Source organism: Eretmochelys imbricata, chromosome 2 (genome assembly GCF_965152235.1).
Source record: "Eretmochelys imbricata isolate rEreImb1 chromosome 2, rEreImb1.hap1, whole genome shotgun sequence".
NCBI lineage: Eukaryota > Metazoa > Chordata > Testudines > Cheloniidae > Eretmochelys > Eretmochelys imbricata.
Genome location: NC_135573.1, coordinates 184,473,615 through 184,488,444, shown reverse-complemented (window position 1 = coordinate 184,488,444; position 14,830 = coordinate 184,473,615). Strand labels below are relative to the sequence as shown.

General features: G+C 37.7%; 1 protein-coding gene across 15 annotated transcripts in view; it reads left to right on the top strand.

The window, feature by feature from the left end:
* The first annotated feature begins 228 nt into the window (after positions 1-228).
* The window catches only part of ARPP21 (cAMP regulated phosphoprotein 21), a 127,519-nt gene continuing 112,917 nt past the window's right edge, over positions 229-14,830 (top strand). For 13 of the 15 annotated variants that reach the window (XM_077809264.1, XM_077809265.1, XM_077809262.1 and 10 more), the window contains exons 1-7: positions 229-396; positions 1,148-1,189; positions 1,976-2,065; positions 6,198-6,348; positions 7,698-7,776; positions 9,195-9,254; positions 10,245-10,385. In XM_077809264.1, coding sequence (XP_077665390.1) covers positions 229-396; positions 1,148-1,189; positions 1,976-2,065; positions 6,198-6,348; positions 7,698-7,776; positions 9,195-9,254; positions 10,245-10,385 — 731 coding nt within the window. The remainder of the gene's footprint in view (positions 397-1,147; positions 1,190-1,975; positions 2,066-6,197; positions 6,349-7,697; positions 7,777-9,194; positions 9,255-10,244; positions 10,386-14,830) is intronic. The other 2 variants (XM_077809263.1, XM_077809261.1) reach the window with 2 other exon arrangements.

The window sequence follows — 14,830 nt, the reverse complement described above, 5'->3', positions numbered from 1 at the left end:
GTATCTCTACTCTACTCTTCCCCAGTGTCGATTCAATATATTTGTTTTTCTGCTGGAGTGTATTGCCCTGCACTCCAGAGTTTGTTATTGTGGTTTGTTTATCAAAGGAAATGAAATCATTTTGCTTTTTGAGAACAAAAGTAAAAATTTCACCTCCCTCCCTCTTTTTTTTGGGGATGTCTCGACTGTCCAGGTCACCGAATCTTGTTTTAATTTCTGTCTGGGAGAATGTCTGAGCAAGGTAAATTGAACCAGGAGACAGCAGAGGAAGCTGCCAAAGAGCAGGAGTCCGCCATCTCTGATGCGACCCCAGAGAACTACATCATTAATAAAACGGAAAGCTTGGAAGCAGAGGAAAAGGAGGAGAAGCTGAGTGATGCCAAGACGGACCTCCAGGTAAGAGGAAGAAGGACCTTGGATGGCTATGTAACTGTGTTGTTGTTACATTGCCATTTCCACTTTCTTTTGTTTGGCTAGATTTTTTCTATTCTTCTCTCCTCATGCTTTTTTCTTGTTATATAATTGGTAGTATTTTTTAATTGCTAAGGAGCCCGTTAGTGGGTACCCATTATAAATACAGTAAAATATTTGTCTTGGGATATTTAGGACATTATCTTCATCTGATGGACTCACAGAATTCATAGAGACTGCTGTATTTCTTAATTTTACAGTGAATTTAATTTTAAAAATAACAATTATTACCAACAAAAAAGCAGTGACGCTCTTGTTATGCAAAACTAAAGAAAGATCATTAAAAACTTGAGTCTTTACAAGATGATTTCTTTTTTACCTTAAAAGGATATTAAAAGAAAGAGGGACTGCAATTTATGGGATTACTGCGAAGCTCAAAAGGGGAAGGGGTTTGGAGAGGGAGAGAGGTTTACAAAACATGATAAAAAGACAATACTGAAGTATTTGAGCATACCACAGCAAAGCATCAGGTTTGCATCTTGTTTATATCAATCAGATTAATGCATACAGCAGAGGCAATTCTTGGCTTCCCACTTCTTTGGAGTTGCCTTAGGAATGTTACTTTGCAATCAGCAAATGATGATAAAGGTTTGCTTTGAGAAGGATTTAATGAAGTATGCTGATATTGCTATTGTGTGCATTTTCCACTAAAGTGACAATTATTTGTTATGCACAGAAACGAGGCGTTAACCAGAACCAGCAGAAAAAGAGATCCAAGGTAAGGTTTCACATTGCATGCGGAGCTGACAGGTGATAAAAAGTTCCATTCAGGTGACTGTTTTCATATACAACAATGAGCTTTTATCTTCAGTTTTTCTTCATAATCATGTGGCACAAAAGCAGAGGAGTTTCACAAGATATTAAGTGTCAATCTCCCCTTTATTTAGCAGTCATACGTTGGTTACTGGGCTTGCCATGTACTTGTATGTGTGATCTGTGTAATGTGTTTGTGTGTGCAAATGGGGAAGAAAAATCGCGTTTAATTTTTCTTTTGTAATTAGTGTTTTGTTTGAATTTTATTTAAGTGGAGTAATCAAGTTTCTAAAGCTGTAGGAATTAAAAAGATTGAGTAGGAGGAAGGCAGCTAGTTAGTGTGAAATCCGCTAGCTCGCTCGCTGTTCTTTTTTTAAATAACATTTTCCAACATTTTCAATACCACTTTTAAAATTTGTCATTGTTCAGCTCTATTGCTGTTTACAGAAAATAGAGTTGTTGCTTTGACTACATTACCAGATTTTTTTTGTTTTTACTTTTATGATTTTCAGCTGAAGTGAAGTGTAGCAAAAGCATTTAAAAGCCAAACCCATGTGTCAAATGACTTGCTGGGCAGAATCTGCTGTAGTTCATCTTTTGTCTATCACATACATGCACTTGCATCTCAAGCAAATGCAGTTTTGCTGGACAAGTACCTGATTATTTGAAATTCATTGGGATGGTTGGCACATTTGCAGATTTGGGGTCAGCAGTAGTTTCCTTTGTTTTGTTTTCTTTCTATCTTATTCAGTCAGGAGCTAAGGGGAAACTGGTCCGGAGTCTTGCTGTGTGCGAAGAATCATCCCCTCGACTGGGAGCAGAAGGTCTTCATGATAATCAGGTACATCTGAAATCATGGCTGTTAGCTGCATGGTTGACTTCCACTTTCACTTGCATGATCATGTTACTTAATTGGGCTTTTAACAATATTTTTGGGGAAAGCAGAAAAAAATTTACATCTGACAATGCACACGATTTTATGAAGTTATCTGGCTTAGCGTGTACTTTATTTTGAAATATTGAAGTAGTCTTACAGTATGTCACAGGGTGTTGTTTGCTTTTTTTTCCAGACCCCCTGAAAATTTCAACAAATGGAAAAGAATTCAAAAGAATTCAGATTAAAATTAAAAATAAAATAAAAGATAGAATTGTTCTTTTCTCTAAGGCTATCTCTTTTGAGGCTACACCAGATACAGTTCTAAATTCACTCTGGTTTCTAGTTCAGCTGAGATCCATTATGTATCGGTCCCCCAGTATGCGCTTCATAATACTACACAGATCTTGACTCTCTATAAATACATTGGCAGAGAAGAGAGGGTGCATTATTCTGAGTAGGATTCCATTTTGTATTCCATTTATTTCAAAGAAACAACTTTTTGACCAAAACATCTTGGCAATTTGATCCCGCAGATTCACATTCTGGAAAACAGTTCTTCTAGGCTCGCTTGCAAAAAAAAACAAACTCCAAAAACCAAAACAAAAAACCCAAAACCAAAACCACCAAAAACTGTCACAATCATTTTCACTTGACCAGACAAACAAGATTTTTTAAATAATAATAATAATAAAAAACCTTAAAAGCTTCCAGCATTGGTATTTGGAGATTCAGTTGTTTTATTGGCAAATGAGATTAGCCGTAGAGAGAAAGAGATGGAGAAAAATGACTTTTGTGAGCTCAGAACAAAACAAACAATCACTTTTAAGTGTACTTTCTTTGACTTTCCTCTATTGACTTGAAATGCAACAAATTGAACTCTCCCCATAGGCTCATAAGGGTGGAGAGGATTTTTATTTATTTATTTATTTATTTTATTCATTCATTGATTCATTCATTCATTTATATTTATTTTTTTGAAAGACCAAAAACCAGATCTTGTTTAGCAGCTGAACTTCTCCAAGTTCTCACTGCTCTACAATGATGATTATGCAGTAGGGAAATTGACAGGTTATTTTATAGTTGTAGGTATATATTTAAAAAAATACTATGCTTTTAGCTTAACTTGCATTATTCAAAAATGTGTGGCTTTTGTTCTGCATTTTATTTGTGTTTTCTATTGTTTAATGGAGAATGAAAAGGAGAATAATATAAATATAAGAGATTGTATTAAACATCGCATGGTAGTTGATAATGTACTGCAGAGAACATGTGTTTAACTCCATAGAGGTGGGCAGGGTTTGGGATAAAATACTTCTCCCAAACTGCACCCTGATGCCAGACAGAGGAGGGGTCACTTGTACACATCCTCTGGTCCTACCCCGGTCTGACGAGTTACTGGGAAGAATTCTTTGACTATACTGAAAAGATCACAGGAGTTAAAGTACCCCTGGACTCCCAACATCTGTCTCATGTAAAGACCATTGGTTCTGAATACTTGAGTAGATAGAAACTATGCTTTGCTCTTATATTGGCCTTTTGCTTACTAATGCAGATTAGCTTTGCAATGGAAAGCTAGACCTGCACACTCCTCCTTGGACTGGCTGAAGGATACTGGAAATGTTGTGCCATTTGAAATGGTTTACTTTTACTTTAAAGGAGAAAGAAGCGTATTTTGAGTTTATTTTGAATTACTTTTTTATTAGTTTATCTTAGCGGTTTACAAAGCACAGGGTTTTGATTACCAGAGAATGTACGGTACATTGCCAGAACTACAGAGTATGGATTGTACTGCAACCCTGATGTTTGTATTGATATTTGAAAATTTGCCTTCATTTTCCTGTGTAGGAAAAATCTTGTTACCTGTATTACTTGATCTTGAACGCTTACCTGATGATTCACTATGTCCTTACTTAAAAGGAATGTTGCCTCTAATGTTATACTATTGACTTATCAGTGTATTATTGCAACTTGAACATTTCTTTTGTTATTCACTATACTTACCTTGTATCAATGTACTTATTAACGTTGTATTTTACTATTGAGAAAAATCAATAAAAATAAATATAACAAAAAAATAATAGATTGCTTTCACGACTCTACAGCCCTTTTGTGTGTTTCTTCAAGAGCAACCAAATATTATACGCAGAATCGTATATGTGTAACACAAAATAGATACTGTATGTTTACATGTGTGTTTATGCTATGTGTACAGTCTGTCATTTTTCTCTTCTCGTCAAAATAGGTGCATCTTAATAGCCATTTTAATAGTTCAGGATTAAAGTGCTGAGGATGCCAATTCCATACGATTTGTCTGTTTTGAAGAACTAATGACAGAATCACCCAGCATTAGATAGCGCAGGAAATCTGAAGTTGTTCTGAAGGATCTTGTGGCACTGATTCATACAAAGTCCTGTCATCAGAACAAAACATTTACTTACAGTTTTTCCTCAGCAAGTGAAAGGAAAACATACTTCAGTCCATTAAGTGCAACTTAGCAGTTAGCGGACAGTCTCCTGCATGTCCTTATTTCATATGGCTGAGAGTTCCCATTCTCTTTCTATATTCAGTGCAGCATTCTGCTAACATTTCTGCCTTATGGTAACAAAAATAGAGATTGAGAAAATAAACCCCAATTAATATTTTGCCACAGGGCTTTGCTTCCATTTTTACAGTGCTTTGCATCTCAAGTCTTCTGTACCACATTTCAGCTTCATCAAGACACCGATTCAGCAGAGGCAGTTTTGACTTCCTGTCTTACTGTGACACCAATAGCTAGTTTTGCTAGGATTTTTGTCTTACACTTGTTTTGGTGTCTGATAGTGGTTATTTTTAATAACTCTAAGATTTGTAATAGTTATTGCAGGCATCATTTGAGTTACTAATGTTCTGCTTCTGAAAAATACCCTTTAGGGTAAAATATTGTAGTGAGATTTGTTTTTCTGTACATCAGCAATCTATGAAAATTGATGATAGAAATTTGCTAGCAATCAGGCTATTTTTTTTTAATACATGGTAATTTGGACGTCATCATGATGCAGCTGTAGCTTACCAATTATGCAGGCCCCCAATGTGTTTAAAAGCACTTCTAATACTACTGATTTTGCCAGTTTGATGCAAGCAATGTATTTTTACAAAACTTTAATATCTGATTTTGTTCATTTTTCTTCAAAACAGTGTGAATACTTAGCCATACTTTCTTTTCCTTCTTGTAGTCAGATTCCATTCTTTTGAAGTTTGTCACAGCATTATCAGTTTATCAATACATTTCATTGAATATCAACTCGTTTTTTACTGTTGTCTGAAAAATCCTGTGTCAGTGTAAGTGGAAAATAATGATTTCACAAAAGCAAAACAAAAAAGGCCAAACACCATGAATTCCCAGTTTTCTAACAAGTGCAGCTTCAAAGGAATTCGCAGTCTTTGAAATGTCAAAATCTTTAGGACATGGATTTCTGATGCACTGGAAAAATTCAGTTAGCACATCCACTGTACTGAAAACTGCAGTACTCTTTTTTTTTTTTTTTTAAGTTTTTGCTAAGGGCCATGTTTACAGATGGTTTTTTACTTGATAAACCTGATAGCTAAACAATTCTCAGGGCCTGAAAAGTGAGTTTAAATTTTATAACACTGTATGTGTGCATAGCACTTCATATGAATTTGCAAAAAAAATTCTGTGGAAGTTATTTTGGTCATTATCTAGCACTTGCAATATCTCTTCAGATATAGAATGGTTTATGGGAAGAAGAACACCTATAAGAATGTACTTCCAGTGTTATAATTATTGAGAGAAAAGTTTAATTACTGATAGTGGAGAATAATGTATCTTTAATACTTGTAAACTCAGAGGTCTTAGTTTGCAAATATTAAGGAAGAAATTCTGACTTCAGTGGGAGCAGCACACACACACATCTGAGGGCAGAATTTGGACCAAAGAATGCATTATTCTCCCGATAAGATTTAATTTTACCCAGTAGGAAAAAATTATATCTGGCTTCAATTTTTCTAGCTGTGCACTCCCGAATGCAAATCTCTTCAGATTGGAATCCATGTAAATTTTATTGAATCTGGCCCTAAATTATTATATTTTTTTCAACAGGAATCAATACAACTACAGCTTTCGAGTTTCCCCAGTCTACAAGAAGACGATAAATCTAGTAAAGATGACTCTGAGAAAGAAAAAGAGAAGGATAAAAACAAAGAAAAAGATAAAAACTGTGAAAAATCCAAGATCAGAATGTTATCCAAAGGTGAACTTCAAAACATTTTAATCCTTTTTCAATTATTTATTCTGGTCACATCTAGAAATTCTTGGACATGCATAGGAATGTATGTACCTGTGGGTATATATGTATTATACCTGTGTGCATATGTGAACTCTCTCTCTATCTTTCTCTTTATCTAATCTGTCTGTCTGTCTTTAAGTACACATACAGTAGGAATGCATTTATCCAAAAGAGGGAATGTGGCATGTGAAATTTATATGGATAAGAAAAAGGGAGTTTTTCATATAAATGATGGGTTTTGAGATATATAGGTTATATATATTACAGTTGTATTATGAGTAGAACCCCTAACAGAGCATAGCAGAGATTTTGTGTAAGAGGTGTTTGGTGTCGGGTGTGTGTATGTGTGTGTAATGTGTTTGTATTTATGTATGCGATTATAATAGTTACATAAAATATTTTATGAAAGTACAACTTTTTTCTGTTAATCATAGTATACTGTACAACTTGTTAGCAGCAACACAAAACACTTAGTCTTATATATTGCTTTCGGCCCACAGATGAATCTCTCATTTACATTATTTGGAAATCCACCCGTAGCCCTTAACCTTAACTCATGGTCCGTGTACTGTAATACACTAGTGAATTATCTATCACATATTATAATTATGCCTTACTACAGCAGGTATGCACAGAGTGACTCTAACTATAATTATTTTTATACCTATAATTATATCATGTTACAAAACTACACTGTAGTCTCTTAAGGATAAGCATTGCCTACGCAGGGGCAGATCCTCAGCTGGTATGAATTGTTATAGCTCCTTTGACTTTACTGAAGCTGGTGATTCAGACCAGCTGAGGATCTGCCCTTACTTTTGAGTAAGACACAATCACCTATGCCGTAAATGAATTCTAAATACTCTGTCACATGCCATTGTCATCTACCCACTTTTAGACATCACTAGATTCCAGTCTGTTAAAGATTTTGAATTCCCAGTGGCAAGGCATATCACTTTGTCTAATTTAATATGTTCAATATATAAAGATGTATTTATAGTCAGGACTGGATATTCAGCAGTAAGAAAGGGAAAGTTGGAAGGAATTTGGGTAACATTATATATTTCCTGTGATTCCAGAAAGGACAAAACTTTGTTTGCTTCAGTCGTGGCACTTATTAGTACAATGCAAAGAAAAGACAGATTTCCTCATGCTGTTTTGTGGGGTAGATTGTTCACATAAATAAATAACCTGCATGTACATTATTCTTTATAATATATTTTTTGGGTTGCTGGCTGGAAAACCAAGTCTGCTTTACAGAAATTGGCTTAACTTCTGAAATGAAACGTTTTGGTTTGTTTGTTTGTTTTCAGATTGCAGCCAAGAATATACCGACTCAACAGGCATAGATTTACATGAATTTCTGGTGAACACATTAAAGAATAATCCCAGGTAAGTAGCTCCGGCATGTTGTTAACTCCTGGTATAGTCCTAGAATTCTAGCAATTAAGCATCTTATAATTCTAGTTCTAGAGAATGCTGTAGGAAAAATAATAATGGAAGCATCTCAACTGAGCAAGAAGCCATAAAACAATAAATTTCTACACCTAGGCTTTCCAGTTTCCCATTGCTTAATTACTTTTTCTGAAATTTGGTCACTGCTTATCTTCCCTGCTGCACAGCTCCATCTAAAGACTCTTAGCACTAGTATATTATAACCTATGTGATTGGAGGTATCTGCAACTCAGATCGTATTGTGAGTGCCAACTTCTAGCCTCACTACACCCATGGTCTTCATTTGGAACTGCAAACTCATCTTAATATAGAATTTCATCCTAAATATATAAAAAAAGTTTCTATCAGGATTTTTTATATATTATCTTTTACATACTCTTTGCAACTGAATCTGTTCAGTGTGCACAGCTTCATCCTACACTTACTGGATATCAAGAAATAATTAGGTAAATTATCCATTACCCCATCCACAGAGGGGCTTAAAAATCCATGGGATTTCAAAATGCATGAATTCACATTTCTTATTAAAGGGCACATTTCTGGCCTTCAAAGCAAAAAATCCCTGAGTTGTCCAAGCTGTAATAGCTCAATGAGCTTGAGAGCAATGCACTCTGTAAGGTGTCTTACTAGGGCTGTTAAATAAATGGTGTGTGTGGGGAGGTGTATTTGTGGAAAATTTCAACTTTTCAGCAAAAGATCAAAAACTTGCAGTTTAAAAGAGAAAATTTGGATTTGGCAATGCTGCAGCAGTTCTTCGTGGAAGCTGTTGTTGGGTGCCTCATGTCCCCGTTCTCAGTGACTTCCCTGTTCAGACTACGTGTCCCATGATGCATCCTGGTCTCCCCTCTTGCTGAGCCACGGTGGTGCACCAGGGAAAGCGGTTATTCCGAGTTTGGGGTGTTTGATTTCTTTAGACAAGAAGTTGAAATTTGCTACAGAAAGTGCACACTTTCTATGACACATTGAATTTAGTCAAAAATCCAATTTTCCATCCAAAAAATTTGTGATGGAAATTTTTCAACTATCTCTACAGCTTACTTTTGTTCCAAAAAGAAATACCAACATTATTCAACCACCTGAATGCAGTCCTTTGAGGCTGCGAGTGCTACCAGGCCGAACCCTACTGCTGAAGAGATTTAAGTCCATATCTTGCCTTGCTCTGGTATGGATGGGGAGAAGGGGAAACTAGAGTCTTTCCCCAGCTTCACCAATGCAAGGGAGGTCAGCGTTTTAACTAAAATATTTACATCATTTTTAAATAAAGGGAAACTTCCATAATTTGTTTTTGAAGTATCATAAAAGTATCTAAAAATGGTTTTGTAGCTGACTCTTCAAATTGCTGTTTATTTTTACAGGGACAGAATGATACTCTTAAAAATGGAACAGGAAATTATAGATTTTATTAGTGACAACAAGTAAGTTAATTTCAGTATTTGGTTAGTTTATCATATTTGCATGCCACATGTATCTTTTGCATAAAGCATATGTAAATGCTATATTTTTATGAGATGTGTGCTCACTTAGAGGCCTATCCTACACTGTGCTGGAGTTTAGTACCTTGCAAAATCAGGCCCCTAGATTCCTCTCTAATAACTGTCAGTAGGAGCCACTGCAGTAGGTGTAACAAAAAGCAAGGCTTTTCATTTTTATTATATTTCTCTAATGACTTCCAGCTGGTTCCAGTCACTTATGCTCAAAAATAATTGTAAAGCTTTCATTGCATAGGACATAAAGCATGCATCTCTAGAGGGGGATATATAATCAAATATTATGTCATGCAATTTGCTCTGTTCACTAAGGTATTTTTAATGTGGTGAAAAATGAAGTTAAGCTTTTGTTTGAAGGGAGACAAAACCCTGTTCTGCTCTCACATATTCTACAATTTATAATAAAATTATAGATTTTAACTTGGTTAAAAACAAACCGATTGAAAAAGTCCCCTGACTTTTGAGGGGGAAAAATAGACATTTTAAAATAGAGAGAAGAAAGAAGATTTGTTGTACTAGAATAGCCCCTTGGTGTCTCAAACATTACCCAGTATCTGCTGCTTTGGAGGAAGGCATAAAACTTTCATGATATCCTTAGCCATTTATGCAACATTTACATAGGGCGAAAGTGTGTATGGCAAGTGAGTCCTTCCTGACCCCTGCAGCAGTCAGCTGATGCTGTAAAATATGAGATTTGATTATCTTAATTTAGCATGTAAAAGTACCAGTTTTATTATTGCCCATAAATATATCCAGCACTTTTTAAAAACCAGCCATTGTAGTTGACTGACTGCTTACCTGCAGCATAGATGTATACTGTATAATTGAACAGAGGAAAAAACAGTTAATCAAGTTTTAAAATGTATTTTATATTTTAGAGAGGATCACGTAACTGATCAGTGTGATATTTTCTTTCAGTAATCATTATAAAAAGTTCCCTCAGATGTCGTCCTATCAGAGGATGTTAGTGCACAGAGTGGCAGCTTATTTTGGAATGGATCACAATGTAGATCAAACTGGAAAATCTGTAATTATCAACAAGACCAGCAATACTAGAATGTAAGTACTAGCCTTGTGCTTTTCCTATTTCCCTTTCATAAGGGTCAGTTTGCATCCTGGCTACATGGCATTTTAAAATTCCATTTTTGTAACGCTGAGCATTATTTATCACTCATTCTAGTGTAGAGTGTCGTTATGTCTTCTTCTCCTTGGAAGATTGTATGAGGATTTGAAATATGTAGAAAAGAGTCAATCCGGTTGTTTAGAGTCAAGAAATTTATATAGTGCCTCTGGAGTGGAATGTTTTGCTGACCCTCTAACACCACCCCATAGCTATAGAAAGCAATTTATTGCTTAACATGTTGCCTGGAGCTGGGCAGGTTATGAAGTACAGGTACTTTTAAATAACACAAAGATGCTGGGAAGATATCCTGTTCCCTCTTTCCATTTCTTCTTTTTTGCAGTTTCCACTCCTGCCTATTGAGTTGTTTGTTTTGCAACAGATATTTTTCCCCTGTGCCACCTTTTATTTTTTTCACAGATTATAGTTTTCCCCCTTCTTCTAACTTTCAACTTTTTTTTTATCTTCATTCACTCTGGATTATAAATCTGTAATGGGGGTGTGAAAACTGTTTGGTCCCTGCATCATATACATATGAAATTAAAAATATCCAATAGTCAGTGGGTAAAGTGGGGTTGGCAAACTTTTTGGCCTGAGGGCCACATCTGGGTATGGAAATTGTATGGCGGGCCATGAATGCTCACAAAATTGGGGTTGGGGTACAGGAGGGAGTGAGGGCTCTGGCTGGGGGTGTGGGCTCCAGGTGGGGCCAGAAATTAGGAGTTCAGGGTGCGGGAGAGGGCTCCAGGCTGGTGTGTGGCAGGGGGTGAGGGCTCTGACTGGGGGTGGGGGCTCTGGAGTGGGGCTGGGGATGAGGAGATTGCGGTGCAGGAGGGGGCTCTGGGCTGGGACTGAGAGGTTCGGAGGGTGGGAGGGGGATCAGGGCTGGGGCAGGGGTTGGGGCGGGGGGTGTTGAGGGCTTTCACTGGAGGTGTAGGCTCTAGGGTGGGGCTGGGGATGAGGGGTTTGGGGTGCAGGGTGCTCTGGACTGGGACCGAGGGGTTCGGAGGGTGGGAAGGGGATCAGGGCTGGGGCAGGGGGTTGGGGCGCTGGAGGGGTGGCTCAAGCAGCTCATGGAAGCAGCCGTATGTCCTGCTTCTGGCTCCTACGCGGAAACTTACACAGATTTAGCTGCAGAGAATGAGAAATAACAAAATTACAATTTATGAAGATCTTTGCTAGACAGCAGTTCATCATAATCACTTTTTTTCATAGCACTATTCAAGTACTACAGGCTTCTCAGGGCCTGATTTTAGCGCCCTCACTCTCATATCAGATCTCCCTTTCCAGCTTACCTGCATTTGTGTGTGTGCACACGTGTGTGTGTGTGTGTGTGTGTGTGTGTGTGTGTGTTGGGGGGGCATATGTGTGTGTGTGTGTGTGTGTGTGTGTGTAAGGGAGTCAGAGGAGAGAGAGATCTAGCATACCACTACTGTCATTCAATTAAGAAAAATTTGGAGCAGCCCCTAAAAAACCTTACATTTTCATTGGTTTTATTCATTCCTATATATATATGTCCTTTTCTTCTCACATATGCATCATCTCCGCAGTGCAACAAGAGCAGTAGAATTTTGCACACAGCTCAGTTCTCTTTCTGGCTAGCGCTGACAGTGATTTTTGTGCTTTGGGCTCAGTTGGTTGCCTTGACGTGCACCTTGCAGACAAGCGGCACTAGAACTACTTTCCATTGTGTTGCAGAACCTACTCTCAAAAGGAATTAAATTCCAAACAGTGGTCTAAAATTTATGCGACAGCTTAGGTGAAAAGTCTGAGTGATTTCACATTGGATATTGTGGCTCATGGGCTGGTATGAGTGGCAAGGAGAATCATTTAAATTGTTTACAAAGCCAGCGTCGAAACTGGCACTAATTGGCACCTTTGCTGGCAGGCTCAACAGAGAGGCCAAAAACTGAATGGTCTTGCAGACTGAAGTACGCTTTTTACTCTGGAGGTGCTCTCTGCGGGTCATAGTTAAGGCACATGGATAGAACCATGTGGGAAAATTTGTCCTGGCACTGTCCATAGTGTACTTGTTCCACAGAGAAACAGAAATTTCCAGCCTTCCTCATTGTCACAGTCTGGTTTCTTTCATTAGCACTAAGTAAAACTGAATGGTTTTTTTTTGTTTGTTTTTTGTTCTTTTAAAGTTTATTTAAGGAGGGATTGCCTAACCCTAAAGACACATTCTTCTACCATGCAGCATGTAGTATATTATTGATAATATTTTAAGATACAGTTCTAAAATGAGGCTTTGTAAATGTCTTTTTTTTTTTAATTTCCCAGATGCAGGAGACCTCTAAAATTTCTTTTTTCTGACAGAGTCTGGGATTTTATTATCAGGAGAAATAGGATGCATGATTATTAGTTTGTGTGGTGTAGGAAGGAAGGAATTACACTATGTCTGATTTAAAAAAATAATGAAAAAGTGGCGGACCTTTATATAAACTGAAATCACTTTTGTTATTTTAGAGGAATAGTATTCCCACAAGTATTTTAAATAGAAAAACTGCAAAGTTAGAATGACATTAAAACAAACTAACAGTGATAGCAAACAAGGAGCTACGCAGATTAGCTGTGTGAACAGGTAGATAGTTTTGAATCAGTTAAATGTTCTTTTAATAAGGTATACAATATAAATTAATAAAATAGATATTGGAAATCCCTATTGGCCATCTATGTAGCCATTATCAACTGGAAGTTTCTCATAGGATTTTCATGGGAGCAGGATCAAACCCTTTGGGTTATACTGTGACATGGGCTACACAGTCAACAAGCAAGAGAGTGAGAACAGCCCTTGAATCCTTCCATATGGCTACCTAGACCTTAGGTCTGACTACAGGGATAAGCTGGGCTACCTGTTCACTTACACTTATTCCCAGAATAAATGGGTGGGAAGATGGTAAGGACTGGATAGAGCCTTTATTGTCCCCCCCCTTTTTAGTGGCCAGAGTCAGCACAGAGGAGAAGGAATTTACAGCTGGTAATACCCACTGAATGCCTGGACATTCAACCCACGAGCATTTCCATTGACCCTAAATATAAGCTTCGCCAGTATTACCTTCAGAGTTTGTAGTTGCCATAAACTCCATATTCCAGGTTTCAGTAAAGTCATAAGCTCCATTGGCATTACCCACAATGGTCACAATAGTAATAATTCTGCAGAGTCCAGGACTTTTAAAAGTTCCAATATTATATATGTTAGACTCTAGTGTTCTCCGAGAGAACAGTTTTACGTAGCTCAGAACCAGAACTCAATTCTTGGAACCTTCTCACTCTATTAACTAGCCAGTGTAAAGCATCCAGAACAGAAGCATTTCTGAAAGTGATGGAGAAATTGCTTAGTGTGGTTTATGTTAGTTGTAGTTTAAACCTAGATAAATATTGACCACATTACATATGTAAGTTCATATACAATAGAGAAGGCCTGACCTGAAGGCCAGAAAGTCCAGAAGCAATGCACTCCAAAGGAAGCTGGAGCTCTAGAGTAATATGCTGCTTCCTCTTCCTCTTTTCAGATGTTCATTTGGTAGCACATTCTGAATCCCAAAGCACCACAGCCTGGCACAATGAACAGGGAAGAAAGCTTGTCATAAGTACTTCCAGAATTCACAGATTCTACTACCTTTTTAAAAAAAATCTTTTGCTTGAGCCCCCTAACATGTGTTTGTGAGTGTGGGTGGTTGGGTTTGATGCCAAGTCATTGCTGTGGGCGAAGGTGCTACTGCTTACTCATCTTGCTGAATGAGGGTTTGTGTGAATATTCTGCGGCTGGTTGGCCCCCACAAGAGGGGAATGAGGATTCTACCAGCATGTACCAGTGGGGTGAAGATTCGGATAGCGTGATATGATAGCATCCTCTCTCTGCTGCCTCTTTGTGCACCAGTTGAGATTTAGTGGGATAGAAACCCTTGTGCTTAAGGGCATAAACCATCCACCAATTATTTGGGGTTAAGAAGAAACTGTGGGCAGGTTGTTCCATACTCGTACACTCTGGAGTTTTCTACCTTCCTCTGAAGCATAAATTTCTGTTATCACCTGGACCACTGTAAGGTGAGTGTGAGTGTGTGAACGTACCTGCCTCGGGCAAGAATTTGAGGAGCTGTGGAGGCTGGTAGTTTTATTGGGGCGGGGGAGGAGGAAAGCAGCTGCAATAGCGTGAGATCAGGAGAAAACGTAATTTTTGTGTGAATATTCTGCTGCTGCCTGCGCAACCTGTGCGCTGCTTTTTTTTTTTTTTTAATTAATAGTGGCAAATAGATATTCCTAGCATCCTATTCTCTTTTGGGATTTGAATTGTCTGCTCTGTATTCCTGAGCATCAGCAGCATTCCACTGAAGTCCAAGCTAGTGGACCCTAATGGAGGTTTGGACCCTAGTTATCCTCT